Below are 13,678 nucleotides of genomic sequence, written 5' to 3' on the forward strand. Positions count from 1 at the left end.
AAAAAAAAAAAAAAAAAAAGAAGACTAGCAGCTCCCACATTCACTTAGGGTAAAATCAGTCAACTATCACGAAGAAACACGCCAGCTTCTTCTGAACAATAAGATACCATTTGAAGAAAGGTTACAAGGACAGGCAGTTATATCAGCAAAGCTTCCCTGGTCCTTTTAACCCAGTTTAGTAACAGACCCGAGTGACACATGTAAATCAGAAACAACCACCTAACAGACATATAATGATGAGAAAGAATAAGTTGTTTGAGTCACTAAGTTTTGGGGTGGTTTGTGACGCAGCAATAGATAACTGATATACCATGACCACAACAGAATCAGCTCCCTAAACAACTCATAATGCAATAAGATCAGACACTCTAAAGACTTAGGCCCCTATCAGCTTATAGTTCTACTAGATTCCTCTAAGAATACTTCTACAACAACTTTATTTCCTAATCAGGTTAAATGGTCTCAAGATAATTCTCTAAAATATCTATTGTTTATGTACTATGAATTTCCCTTCAGGGCAATAAAATTCACATAATACGTTAATATATATGACTGTGTTTATTTACCAATCCTGATTACTTGCCAAACAGCAATTTCAGACCATGATAAATTACACCGTTCATTTTAATGGAACACTCAAAACCATGCATGCTTGCACCAGCCTTCAAGCAAAATCCTGGCAGTCCAAGCCAATTTGTAATATCAGATTTATGGGGCAGAGATCTTAACTGAGAACGCCAATCCCACCCTTTGGTCATTGCTACCACACTGCCACCTCCTGTCTTATGACTATGGAAGCCTGAATCAGAGGCAACAGTCAATAAAGGAAACTCAGTTAAGAATAGCACAGCTAACCATCTTGTCTTTCCGCCTGTCCTTCCTCCCAGACCAAACCAACCGCCAGAGTTACTGAATGGATAACTCATACCTTCCAAAAATTAGTTATTGCTAGAAAAGTTGCTGCCTGCATGCTGCTAAAGACAACTATAATGGAGTCACTTCAAATACATGAAGGTAATTCAACAGCTTCACTTTAATATAAAATCCCAATCCTATAACCACTTATTAACTGAAGTGGTGTGGCTCGTAAGAGTTTCAAAGCATGGCAAAGATCATTTCCCTCTGGCTGACTGCACGAAAGAGGTACACAGGCAAAAACAACAGAAAAAAAATTTAAGTCAAACTTTTTACAGGAAAAACCCCAGATCTCTGTAATTCCAAAAGATATTTTTAAGCTTTAGCTGATAATTTATTTTGAGCACAATGGCAAAACCTCAGAACAAAATACTGTATGCCCCTTGTAGTTTATCATAATGGCATTTAGCCTGAACAGACAATGTAACTGATCACACAAATCAAAAAGAAAGCCAGATACAGAAGCCAAGATTCTCAATTTCCGCTGGCTCCAGGCACATGTCATGTTTCCATAACATCGTCCTCAGGGTTACTGCGGACAGCCACACAGTAGAAGCTACTTATCAACATTCATCTAATTTTTTTAAACTCTTATTAAAGCCAAAGTTCGAAATCTTTCAAACTCTCTCCATTTGTTTTGAGAAAATAAGAAATTAGTAAAAAAATTGTTTCAGCTACAACCACTTAGGCAATCCCACATTTATCTTAAACTAAGCACTCCAAAGATAACCCAGCTTATAATTCTTTAACCAGCCAAGAAAGTTTCCTAACATTCAGAACCTCAAGTCTCTGCATGTGTGAGAAACTTTCCCGAAGCACAAGATTCACCTGAACCACACACTGATGAGGAAGGAGTAGCACTGCTATTCACACCTGTGTCTAAATGTAGCATTAAAAACAGCTTTTGTTGTCCTAAGACTTTGAAGTAGGAGGCAGCACTGAAGGGTCTTGTGCCCTGGCTAATGGGCATGTCGCTGGTCAAGACACTAGCCTATTCTCTTCTTAACACCTATTAAAATACAACACTAGCTTTTAAATAGCCACTTAAACTAAAATACATTTAAAATGCAACACTAGCTTTTAAATAGCACTTAAATACATTTAAAACCCCCAATCACTTTTACAAGTTCTATCCAATTTACATGTTAAACACCAGACTAATATGGATATAAGTTCTTCACTTTTTTTCATTTTCCCCCAGTTTTAGTAAATACACATAAAATTTACCATCTAAATCATTTTTAAGAGTACAATTCAGTGGTATTAAAATACATTCATAGTGTTGGGCAACCATCACTATTTTCTTTAAGGAAACAAAAAGGACATTTGAGCTTAGGCACAACAGTATGTTTTTTAAAATCCTACCCTAAATTAGCTAGGCATGGTGGTTTGTGCCTGTAGTCACAGCTACAAAGGGGGCTGAGGCAGGAGGATCACTTGAACCTGGGAGGCAGAGGTTGTAGCGAGCCTGAGATCGTGCCACTGCTTTCAACCTGGATGACAAAGTAAGACTCCATATAAAAAAAAAAAAAAAAAAAGATCCTACCATAAAATGAAGAAAAAAATAAAGGATCCTACCCAGAAAAATATTAACTACAATGTGTCCTGTTTTTCTTTATTCAAATATATTTTTTGCTACACATAATCCTAAACAATGCCAACAGCTAAATCATGAGGAAGTTCAGTAAAAATATTCTTAGGTTCTTCATCACATAGAAGGCAGCAGCAACAACAAAAAGGTTAGGTTCTAAAAAACTGAACATATGAAACACTATTTTCATAATTTTTAAAAGTCATAGAAATTGAACTAAAACCACCATCCTCTCAGTTTCCCCAGTGTCAGCAATTTTCCTCTTTCCTCTCCCATGCCCAACGGCCCACAACATAACAAAAAAGGATATCAGTGCTATTTACATAATCACATAGGGGCACAAACAAGGCCCAACAGGATACCAGCAGCTCTTCCAACCAAACTCAGCTGCAACATTTCCAAGTACTATTTTCCACACCCGCCCTTAGCTCCAAGGTGGAGGAAAGAAAGTCGAGCCCTTACTTCGGAGTCAAAGTCTTCATGTTCTATATCTTTTGTATTTAGAATACAAAGTACAACGCTATCACAGATATACAATGCAATCTTCTCTTTAATCCAGATGCAGGAGACCTCAATGTCTGTAAAGTGACTGCTATATAATCTTCCCCAACTGAGGGGTATCTGAATGCAGAAAAGCCACATTCCTTCCACATTCCCTTGAGACCTCAGTAATTGGGAGCTAAACTTGGTCTGAACAAAATTCAACCTTATTCCTTCCTGAAAGGGTCCCCGCCCAGCTCCACTGGAAGTCAAAGCTAGGCCAGCCTGACAAGCATCCAACCACCCCTCCTGGGCCTGCTCCCCTGTTTAGTCAGTGCAAGCCCATTCATCCATCTCAGTGTGCATTCTCCAGCACCAGGTTCCTGACATGCCTTGTATAGAAAGTATAAAGGTCACTGCTGCACAGGTGGGTGTGCCTGCCTCAGATGCCCACAGGATGATAGGATGGAATGTAATGACTGCTAAGCAGAAAGAACTCCACCCTAAAGTCCAGCAGGCTTTCTTGGCAAGGATTGGTTTGTGGCATTCAACTATTAAGAGCAATCCCCATTAATCAATATCACCTCTTGACCTTCCCATAGGTGCTGGGCATGTAGTCACCCTGATGTCTTCTCTGCCTACTTCCAGAGCCTATGAAAATGGTGGAACAGTCCAGGTAAGGGAAACTACATCACAGCTCCACGGGTAAATTAAAATAATTATATTATAGATTTCCAGGAGCAAAGAAAAAAAGGCTCCTTTTTTTGGTTTTGTTTTTTTGGTGGGGAGGAGTTTCATTCTTGCTCAGGCTGGAATAAAGTGCCTCAGCCTCCTGGGTTCAAACAATTCTCCAGCCTCAGCATCCCAAGTAGCTGGGATTACAGGTATGTGCCACTACATCCAGCTAATTTTTGTATTTTTAGTAGAGACAGGGTTTCACCATGTTGGCCAGGCTGGTCTTGAACTCCTGACCTCAGGCGATCCACCCACCTCGACCTCCCAAAGTGCTGGGATTACAGGCATGAGCCACTACACCCAGCCAAAGGCTCTACTTTTTAAGACATTTCAACACAAGCAAGGGACATGACTGTTCTCTCAAATCAGTTAAAAAAAAATCTTCAATGTTCTCATCCTTGTTTACTTTGGTAGTAAGATAGTACTGTATCATTTAAAATCCTGAGCATTTTAATGCTAGTGAAAAATGAGCTTGAAAATTTAAGCTACATTGTTAATAAACTGAAGATTCGTTGACATATACTTGCTGTCACTGGTGACATCTTACCTTATGTGCTTTCCTAAAGAACTCCTGTTTATTATGAAGTAGCAAGTAACTAAGTATACATATGTTTTTGGACTGAGCAACAGCCTTTAAGAATAAAACAGTCAGTTGTTACCAGGTAATGTTTTTAAATTAATCGCCTACACCTGGGGAGAAGCTCCCATCAGTTAGCAAAGGAAAAGCAGCAGGGTAAGGCACAGTAATCTGTACTTAGATGTAGCTTAATGAACTGTAAAAATCCAAAACATTTAATTTTTAAATTCAGAAACTCTGTTAAAATGCCAGTCCTTAAGGCACAACCATTTGCTTTATTTATTCAACATTTTAACAAAATTAAGACCTACTAGCCAAACATAATAGCCATTAGAATTTGCAAAATATGCTTTTTTTTCCCCTAACCAATTCAGGCTATGCCTTTAAGCTTCTTTATAGGTGGCATGACTGCTCCCTCAATTTTTGTTAAACTAAGCTCAATTTATATGGAAATAATAATTTGACCCCTACCAAAATTCCCAACTAGAACTAAATCTGGTCACTAGAATCCCTTTCAATTATCCTAATGAAATTTAAGTATGAGAACAAGAAAAATCCAAACCAACCCATCCTTAAAAACAAGATTGGCGAAAATGCTTTACCTGGAAGAGAGCTGAAATCTACACAGGCATGTAGGTGATATTTTGTGGAGCACAGCACCAGAGAAATGCACAGCAAACCCCTCCTGCTCTCTACTACACACACACTCACCAATACCTAACCAGATACACGCAGCCCTGGTTTAAATTAACTTTCAGCTTATTGTTTGGTTTACGTTGGGAGTGAGGGGGATGGGGAAGGGGAGGCAGAAATCCTAACCCCACCTTGCAAAACCCAGAAAGGCTTAGAGGCCCACTCAGGTTCCACTGGGAGAGAGCAGTGCCTTTCCAATTGGAGTCAGAGCCGGAACCTATGGTGCGAGTTGGCTGAAGGAAAAAAAAAAAAAAAAAAAAAACAGAGCTGGAATCTGGCCTGCTCTAGCGAAAGGAAAGGAGTCTCCACTGCTCCATAAGGCTTAATAAGAAAAACAAAAAACGAGAGAGCCATGTCTCCAAAATGCTTCAGAGGCTAAAACGGTCTGCAAACATTCTGTAAAGTGACATACTACACACACGATCTCGGAGACACGAAATCGCCCTTCTTAAGAAGTACAAATCGAGGGTCTCCTCTTTCGGCTTTGGAGCCCCTCCTCCCTCTGTCTCTGTACGGGGAAGCTTCTTCCTTCGGCCTTCCCAGTTCTTTCTTGCCTATTAAACTCTCCGCTCCTTAAAACCAAAAAACAAAACACAACCAAAAAAAAAAAAGCACAAATCTTCCTGGCTTCACTATCTCTTGGTGGTTGTTTGTAAGCAAAAACGTACCCAAGGGGAGGAGGGTGGAAAGCGGGAGACAAAGGCGCTGATTGCAGGAATCTGTAGAACTTTGGAGTAACTCAAAGGCACTTCTGGGCTGGAGAGGCCCCAGCGTTCATGCACGCGTTCCGATACCCCTGGCGAGCTCACAGGGCAAAGGCACATTCCTCTCCAGTCGGCCGCGCCCACTGCCTCCCAACCCCGGACAGAGAAGGCAAGGCGCGCCCCCCGCGTGTCCGCAGCTGTTTTCACCTCTCTTGCTCCTGGAGTGGTGGGGGATCACCCGCTGCCTCCCAAGCCCTGCAGGCCCCCCGCCCCAAGCTCCCTGTTGGGACCCATTTCCCGTTGGAGCAATCTGACCCGCTCTGACAGAGGACATTCAGCTGTGAGCTTCCAAGACATTTTATAACCAGTAACCATAATTCTGCGGCAGAGACCACAGACAAGTTTTCAATTCCCAACAAGCATCATCAACACACACCCCCGCCAAAAACTTAAAAGCAAGGGGAAAAGACCAGAACACCATGCCACATCGCAACCGGGTAAGCACTACAGGACAAGAGGTTCTCAGTTGAGTCTCTCCACCCATTAACGGAGCGAGAACAAAATCGGGGGAAACAAGTAGCAGCTCACCTTTGCCTTTTTGGGACCGAGTGCTCAACTTCTATGGGTTTCCCGTGCAGTTCTATTTTACCTGCGGACACACAAGAAGTGAGAGACGGTCGGCCGGGTTCAGCGGCTCTCCCCGCCCGAAAGACCCGCACAGCCTAAGCGGCGACACAAATGGCCTCCTGAGATCCCCGAAGGGTCCCCCGAGGCCCGGACGCCGCTCCAGGCGGAGGGAGAAGCCGACCCCCTCGGGCGGTGTGGGTTTTTAACTCGCAGATGGTTGGGGAGAAGGGTCCATTGGCAGGCCCACTACTTGAGGATCAGTGCAGTCCCCAAGCTTCCCCGACCCACACCTGGGGGCCACCACCAACCCCACGAGGCCCGCAGATGAAATGCGGCCCATCCTCTCACTGCCCTGGACACTCTCCACGGGACAGACTCGGGGCAGGGGGCTCCCCTAGCTTTTTTCAGAGGAGGGCCCCCTGGCCCTGCCCTCTACTTCAGCGCAGGCCCGCCGGGACACTCGGCAGTGGGCTTGGGGAGGACAGGGAGTGGCGGGAAAGGGTCGGGGACGGCAGGGGAGACCGAGAACCGGAGAACTGGCAGAGGCACAGCTCGGCACAGGCTGAACCAGGCGCGAAGGACGGCGAGGCGCCCGCACCGCGTCTGAGTTGATTAAAAGGGAAGCCGAAAGGCACGGGGCTCCCAAGGGGACCCCAACGCAGCCTTCCCACTGGGCGTCCTGCCCCGCCCGGCACCGTCCCTCGCCCTGGCGGAGCCATACCCGGAGGCCGCAGCCCCGCGTCAGGGCCCGGAGAGCGGCGGGCTCCCCGGTGCGTGGCGGCAACTCCCTCCCAGGCGACCAGCCGCCCCCGCCCACCTGCCCCTCTCACTCGTCGAACCGGGGGAGGTGGATCAGGGAAACCGGGCGCACTCGCTCTCCTCCCGCAGGGTGGGGAGGAAGCGCGGGGCCGCCTGTGCGAGGCACCAGCCCCTTGGTCTCATTCGGCATCAGGGTCGAGGCCACTTTCCGTTCTCCACGGCCGGGGTTTGGGGGCGCAGCACAGACAGCGCCGTAAATAACGACCAAGGAAAGCCGGAAGGAACGAGACACAGGCGGGCATTCTAGCTCGGCCCCCGAGGCCCAGCCTGCCTCGGCCTGGAGCACGCGCCTGGGCCCGGGCGGGGCGCTGGGGGAGCGCGCCTCCCCCCGCCCTGCGCCCCCCTTAGCCAGCGCCGGGGCTTTCTTGACAGCGCGTCCGCCCTCACCCAGCAAACCCCGGCCGGAGGAGCAGAGCCGCGGGCTGGAGTGAGAACTGAAGCTGAGGAGAGCCCCGGCCCCCACGCGCGTGGGTGTGGGCGCTCGGGCCTCAACCCCGGCCCCTCAGCTAGCCGGGCCTGGGGCCTGCGGAGCCACCCCGGTGGGTCCCGGCGAGCGGTGCAGGGCTGGAGCGGGAGCCCGGGTGAGGCCAGGCCCGGGCCCACCTGAAAGCGCCTCGATGGCCTTGAGGGCCCAGCTCTCGTCTGGGCAGTCCACGAACGCGTAGCCCGTCTTCACCAGGAAGGGTCCCGACACCGGGATCTTGGCGTCCTTGAAGATACTTTCTAGGTCCGAGGGGGCGGCGTTCTCGCTGAGGTTTCCGATATACAGTTTGTTCATTGTGAAGAGTGGCTGTTTAAAAAAATTAACGAAAAATTAAAACCACCCACGGTGATGGATGGATCCAGCTGGTTTTGTTCCCCTCGTCTTCTCGCCTTTAAAATATACAAACACAGTAAGAACGAAGTAAAGAACGAGGAGCGAAAAATCACATCCGAGGCTTCTTGTTTGTCCTTATCTAGATATGTTTTAAAAGAGAAAGAAAAGAAAAAGCCTAGCTACAACCGAAACGCATCAACCAGTCTTCCGAAGTCTGAGAAGGAGGCGGGATTAGCAAGAGAAAGGAGGAGGAGGAGGAGGGGAAAAAACTACTTTTTGTCTCTTCCTCCCCAACCCCTTTGGCTTCGGCCAGCGGACTGTGAAAATATCACACTACGTGAGGCAGGCACCGCCTCCCCATAAAAAACCCAGAAGGGTGACTGGCAGGAGGGAGGGGAGAGGAGGAGGAGGAGGAGGAGGAGGGAGGAAGGCGCAGGAGGCGGAAAAAATCCGCTCGGAGTGTCCGGCTTTTTGAATGAGCCACGTGTTCAAACTACAAATCAACGTCTCACGTGAGGAATCCCAGCGCCTCAATTAGAGTGGGTTTCGGAGAAAAAAAAAAAAAGCGAGCTAGAGGAAGAGGGGGAGGGGAAACGAGATTGGGAGACGGACCCAGAGAAGGGGGAAGAGAAAAAGGGAAAATGCTAAAGGAACCGCAGTCGGCACCGACGGGACCGCGGCGCGGGGCGCTGACGGTCACAACTCGAGTTTAGAAAGGGTTATCTGGTCTGGGCGGATCCTGGGAGGGAGGGCTGGAATATTGGTTTGTTTGTTTTTTTTAATAAGGAAATGGGCAGAGGTACTAACTAGGCAATTCCTTAGCTCTAGTTACCGTAGTTTTAATCATTCGATTTTTCAAAATAGGTAATTAACAACAAAACCAGAGTCACAATCCCGAACTCGCCTGGTGGCTTTAATGACATTAGAAGTGTAACCCCAGCAAAGCCGCAGGCACGTTTCTACGGCAGGCAGGGACGGAAACGCTGTGAGGAGGGGTGAGGGAGTGGGTGAGGGGGGAAGGGAGTGGGGGCAGGATAGGAGGGCGACGCGCCCCACCCTGTGCGCTCTTCTCGGGCCCCGGGCACCGCGCGAATGGTGGGCGGCCCAGGCCCGGGGCGGTGGGGGATGGGAGCCCGCAGCGTCCTGGGCGGGTGTCTGGGCGACACCTCCTCCGCCTCCGCCTGCGCTCGCGGTGGCTCTCGGCTTCGCGTTTGCCATTGGTTGCGCGATTCAGAAAAAGCTCCAGGATAAATGAGGCCGGGGGCGGGCTTGGCCACTGGTGGGGGAGGGGAGTGCCGGGGCGGAGGTTTCTGGCTAGGGGCTGGGGTCGTCGGGAGCCTGGGCCGCTGGAGGAGAGAAGTCAAAGTGGGAAAAGTCGGTACTTAAAGGGAAACCCTCCCTTCCTGTAGTTTTTAAAGGGGGAGGAGTGGAGTAGGCTGGTACTTTTATTTAAGTAATTTTAGTTGGAGAACTTGAGACTTCAACTGGAAAACGGCCCTGCGTTACCTCTAGGTTGTATTCGCATTTGAAAAATTGTTCGAGTTTCTTTCTGCCTCTTTTCTGTTGCATTTGACCATGAGAGCCATTCATAATTTTCTCTGAGTACAATGGTGGCTGTAGGGGGAGGATCTCGGCCCGGTGGAGCCTTTGTGGGCCAACAAAATGTGAACTGGAGACGAGCAATACGGAAACGAAGGCAGTGCTGGGGTTCTTGTGGAAATCTCCAAGTGGTGTTTAATAGATTTTGTACTCCAGTCAAAAGTCTTCATTTGCACTAGATACTTGTGTGTTTTTAACAGGTATATTTTTAACAGGTATTCTATGGAAAAGATACAAAATTCTGATTTTTTTAAGTGAAAGAAATTCTATATGACATGAGAATATAGGCAAGAATCTTTAATGACTTGGTTCTCTTACTGGTAGAAAAAAGGTATCCTGAATAGAGGAAATATTGTGATTTACACTAGAAACATCCTCGGCAATGAAATGATATAAGCTCGCTTCTCTGTCAAAACCGTTCTTAGCATTTTAAAATGTATATTTTTCACTTAAAAGATAAATGGGAGATTATTTAAACATGGGAATTATTGCATGATATAAAGAGTATTTACATTTTGACTTTTAAAGGGAACTTACTTTGTAATTTTGTGAAAGGAACCGGAAGGTGTCAGATCATCCATTTTAAATGCAACTGTTTTTTCTTACAGGTTTTTCTTTCCTGCTAAGCGAATCCAACATTTTAAATGTAAACACATTTTCACAATAATTTCATTCACGTTTAATTTAATGAAATGTTACTTTATAAAATAGGGGACAGATGTGTTTTTTTCTTACAGTATTTGGAACTGTATTAAGAGCTCAGCCTTGAAAGAATGTTTTGGTAAAATTTCTCTTTAAGTTTATGGTTACGTTTAACTTTAAAAGAGCTATTTTTTTTCATTTTTTAAAAGAGAATTTTAGTTCTAAAAATGGAAAGCTGTGTATTCTTTTGGCTTCTGTGGTATGCAAAATGTAAACATCAAAAACTACGGATTTATTTTAAATGTACCTGTTGTAGATCAAAAGCCATTTGAAGAAGTGTTCTTCATTCATTTAGTAATATTTGCACTTCTCAAAACCACTGTAAATTTTACAACCTGTTGATCATTTAACACTTTTAGTAGTTTTTCATAAGAACAAATTTTGAGTGTTCAGCTTGCTTCCAAAGTCAGTTGAACCATGGCTTCTGGGTTGACTGTATTTGCTGTTATTAAAACTGAGACCTAAGGAAATATCTACTTCTAAAGCATGGAATAAATTGTTTATTTTCTATCAATACTAGTCTATGCACTATCAAACAAATCTAACAGCTGGAAAGTAAAACAAGTGTGTGTTTTGATGAAATATGTTACTGGGACTCCTGTGACCCTAATCTGTGTATTATTTTAACAAACTGGATAGTCCATCTAGGACCTTAAAAACATAAGTAATACAAGCTCAGACATCAAAAGAAGGAGGTGGATACAGCCCCCTCCATTTCCAGTCTTCCAAGCATTTAAGGGCTCAGTCAAAAGATTTTGGATAGTTGTGTTGCACTAGCACTTCAAGTACAAAGATACCTTTCAGGAATTTTCAAGAATTAATATAAAATCAACTTAACTTCCAGTTTTTTTATGAATCTCACACAAATTAACTGGTTATAGGCTACTTCAGCTTCTTCCTGAAGCAATCGTTGCTCCTAATTAATGTGAACTCCACGAAGAAAGAACTACCACCATTCTATGTGTTCTGGGATGCAGCTGAATCTTTCCAATTGCATGCAGTCTGTTTAGTCTTTGGACAGCTGCATCTCCTCCTTATCTGCTGAACTGAGGACTGTACAAATGCTTCTTCTGGGTCAGTGTAACACTAAAGGAGAAAAACTATGTTTAGAAGGCCAGTTACCTTTGCTGTACCCACATGTCAGGGGTAAAGGCTGAGCGGGCAGATGGGGGGAAGGGGCGTTTCTGCTGCCACCCCTCACACCCGGCTTGGGACCAGCCCGGAGTCTCAAGCCGAAACCCCTCACGCAACTGGGCACACAATGCCCCGCGCGTCGCCTGGGCCTCTTCGGAGGTGCTTTAACACGCTCTTGCGCTTTTCAATGGCGCTCCTGGACTCTGATCTGTTTAAACCGGAGGCGTAATAAGTGGTAACATGGATCTGCCCTCTCTCTGGAAGCTACCTGCCTATATTTTATTGTTTAAAATAAAGAAAAATGGTGCCCCGGGAGAGGAGAAGATGGGGTTGTTTCCTTTTTCCTCTAGCTCTGCCCAGAGAAAGAGGGCGGGATCCTCACAGCTCCCACTGGGGAGGGTCTTTCGTCCGCCGTCGGCTCGCCTCGGAGAGCCTGGACCACTGGCCTGCCCTTCCCCGGGGCCTGCCGCGGAACCGCGGGCTCCTGCCTCCTCCTAGGGCTACGTCCGTCTGCGCGGAGCCGTGAGGTTGGGGCTCTCGCCGCGCGACCCCACCTGAGTCCGCCCGCCAGGCGGGGACGCACCGGCAGCGTGGGTTTGGCGACCCTCCCGCACCTCCGGCCTCAGCTACGTATGTGCGCGCGGGGTTCCGTGGGGCGCGGGGATGCTCGGTACCCATGGTGAAGGAGAATCCCTCGCCGAACCCTGCGGGTCTGCTCGGGGCGGGCCGCGAGACTGGCGCGCAAAAGCGGCTGCAAGGCGGGGCTCCCGCGCTTCCCGTGGCCGGCTTGCCGAGTCCAAGTTGAGCAACCGGCGTCGAGAGAGACACCGCCCCTGCTGCAGGCGGGGGCTTCTCCTCGCTCCCGATTGGCGGACCGGGAGAGCCTATCGCCGTCGGCCGCCTCCGCCGGAGCGGTTTGCTGGTTTCCATTCATTGGCCCAGAAGCCGCCCCTGGATTTCCATCTTTTGTGGCGCGAAAATAACCCTTTGCTCCCTCGCTGGTTTTGTTGAGGTTGAGGGGTGGAACTGTGTTCCCCTCTGCTCGCTCTCGTTTTTCCTGCCCTTTAACTGCTCGCCCCCAGCCCCAACCCCCCAGGAGTGAAAAGGGAGGTAACGCTGAGGAAGGGTGGAAAGCAGTTCTGCGTCCGCGGGTGGAGCCCGCCCCTTGAGCTGACCGCATGGTGCCCGCACGGTCCCCTCCCTTCCCCCAACGTCCAGCGCCCGGAGGTTCTGGATTTGCGCCATGCTCAGCAGCTGGAGTCACATCTTCGTTTCCCTGCCCATTTCCAACATCTTAGAATTTATACGTCTTTATTTTATTTAAAACAACTACAACCAAATATATTCTTAGGTACCTGAACTTTGCTGGGCTTCTAGAGAAATCGACTAGCTCTGCCCCCTGCCTTCGTAACCCCCTTTGTGGTCCACAGGGTTGTTGTTTTAAGCAAAATCAAACAACCCCTCCAAAAAAAAGCAAACGAAAAATTCCGGGTAAAATCAACTATGCCGAGACCACGTTTTCGTTGAAGCTGCCCTAAGACCATTGAAGCTGAGACCGACCTTCAAGGATTAACGATTTCTGTAGCTGAAATGTTCTAATTTTACTGACGTTTGGTGGAGACGGTGAGAAAAAATAAATATGAATTTGACTTGGGAAAGCACAAAACAAACGAAATAATCATATTTAATTTGATTAACTGAAAAGGTAAACAGCCATAGTGGTGTATTCTAGATACTGGTCTCTTTGGTGAGTTTGTAATTATATAAATAAATTGCTGTTTGTCTTATCAAAAATACAGATCAGAGCTCTGGTCATGACAAAAAAAGAAGGAAGTATAATTTGTTTGTTATATCTAATTTCATAACAGATTTTACCAACCTTTCATTATCTGGGAAAAAATGAAATGTATCAGGAATAGAAATTGTTTGCAGATAAATTAATTGTTCATTTTTTGTCTTGACAAAATACTCGATTTGGTTAAAAACGGAAAATGATCATTCTTCAGTAAATATTTAAAACTTTGGGAGAATTGGTTTAAATCAGGGAGTTCAAAGATTTTCTCTGTATTGTTTACTCTTAGTTATTGTGATGTTACTTACATCTTGTGTGCTTTTGAAAAATTATTAAGTTCTGTGTTATTCTCTAAAAACTAAAGTAGCATAAATTTCCATGTACCAAAATTTTAAAACAAATTTTAAAAACTGAATTGGTTAGTAAAGAAAAACTGCTTTAAAACAGAAGTAATCATTAAACATTTTATTTACTTTTGTATAATTCAACTACG

General features: G+C 46.3%; 1 protein-coding gene across 1 annotated transcript in view; it reads right to left on the reverse strand.

The window, feature by feature from the left end:
- The window catches only part of IGF2BP3 (insulin like growth factor 2 mRNA binding protein 3), a 159,762-nt gene extending 151,434 nt beyond the window's left edge, over window positions 1–8,328 (reverse strand). Inside the window, exons 1-2 of the mRNA XM_017526986.2 lie at window positions 7,745–8,328; window positions 6,284–6,344 (exon numbers count right to left, since the gene is read on the reverse strand). Of these exons, the coding sequence (XP_017382475.1) occupies window positions 6,284–6,344; window positions 7,745–7,919 (236 nt within the window). The 5' untranslated portion in view covers window positions 7,920–8,328. The remainder of the gene's footprint in view (window positions 1–6,283; window positions 6,345–7,744) is intronic.
- Between the last annotated feature and the right edge of the window lie 5,350 nt (window positions 8,329–13,678).

Source organism: Cebus imitator, unplaced genomic scaffold (assembly GCF_001604975.1).
Source record: "Cebus imitator isolate Cc_AM_T3 unplaced genomic scaffold, Cebus_imitator-1.0 Scaffold45, whole genome shotgun sequence".
In the NCBI taxonomy this organism is placed as follows: Eukaryota; Metazoa; Chordata; class Mammalia; order Primates; family Cebidae; genus Cebus; species Cebus imitator.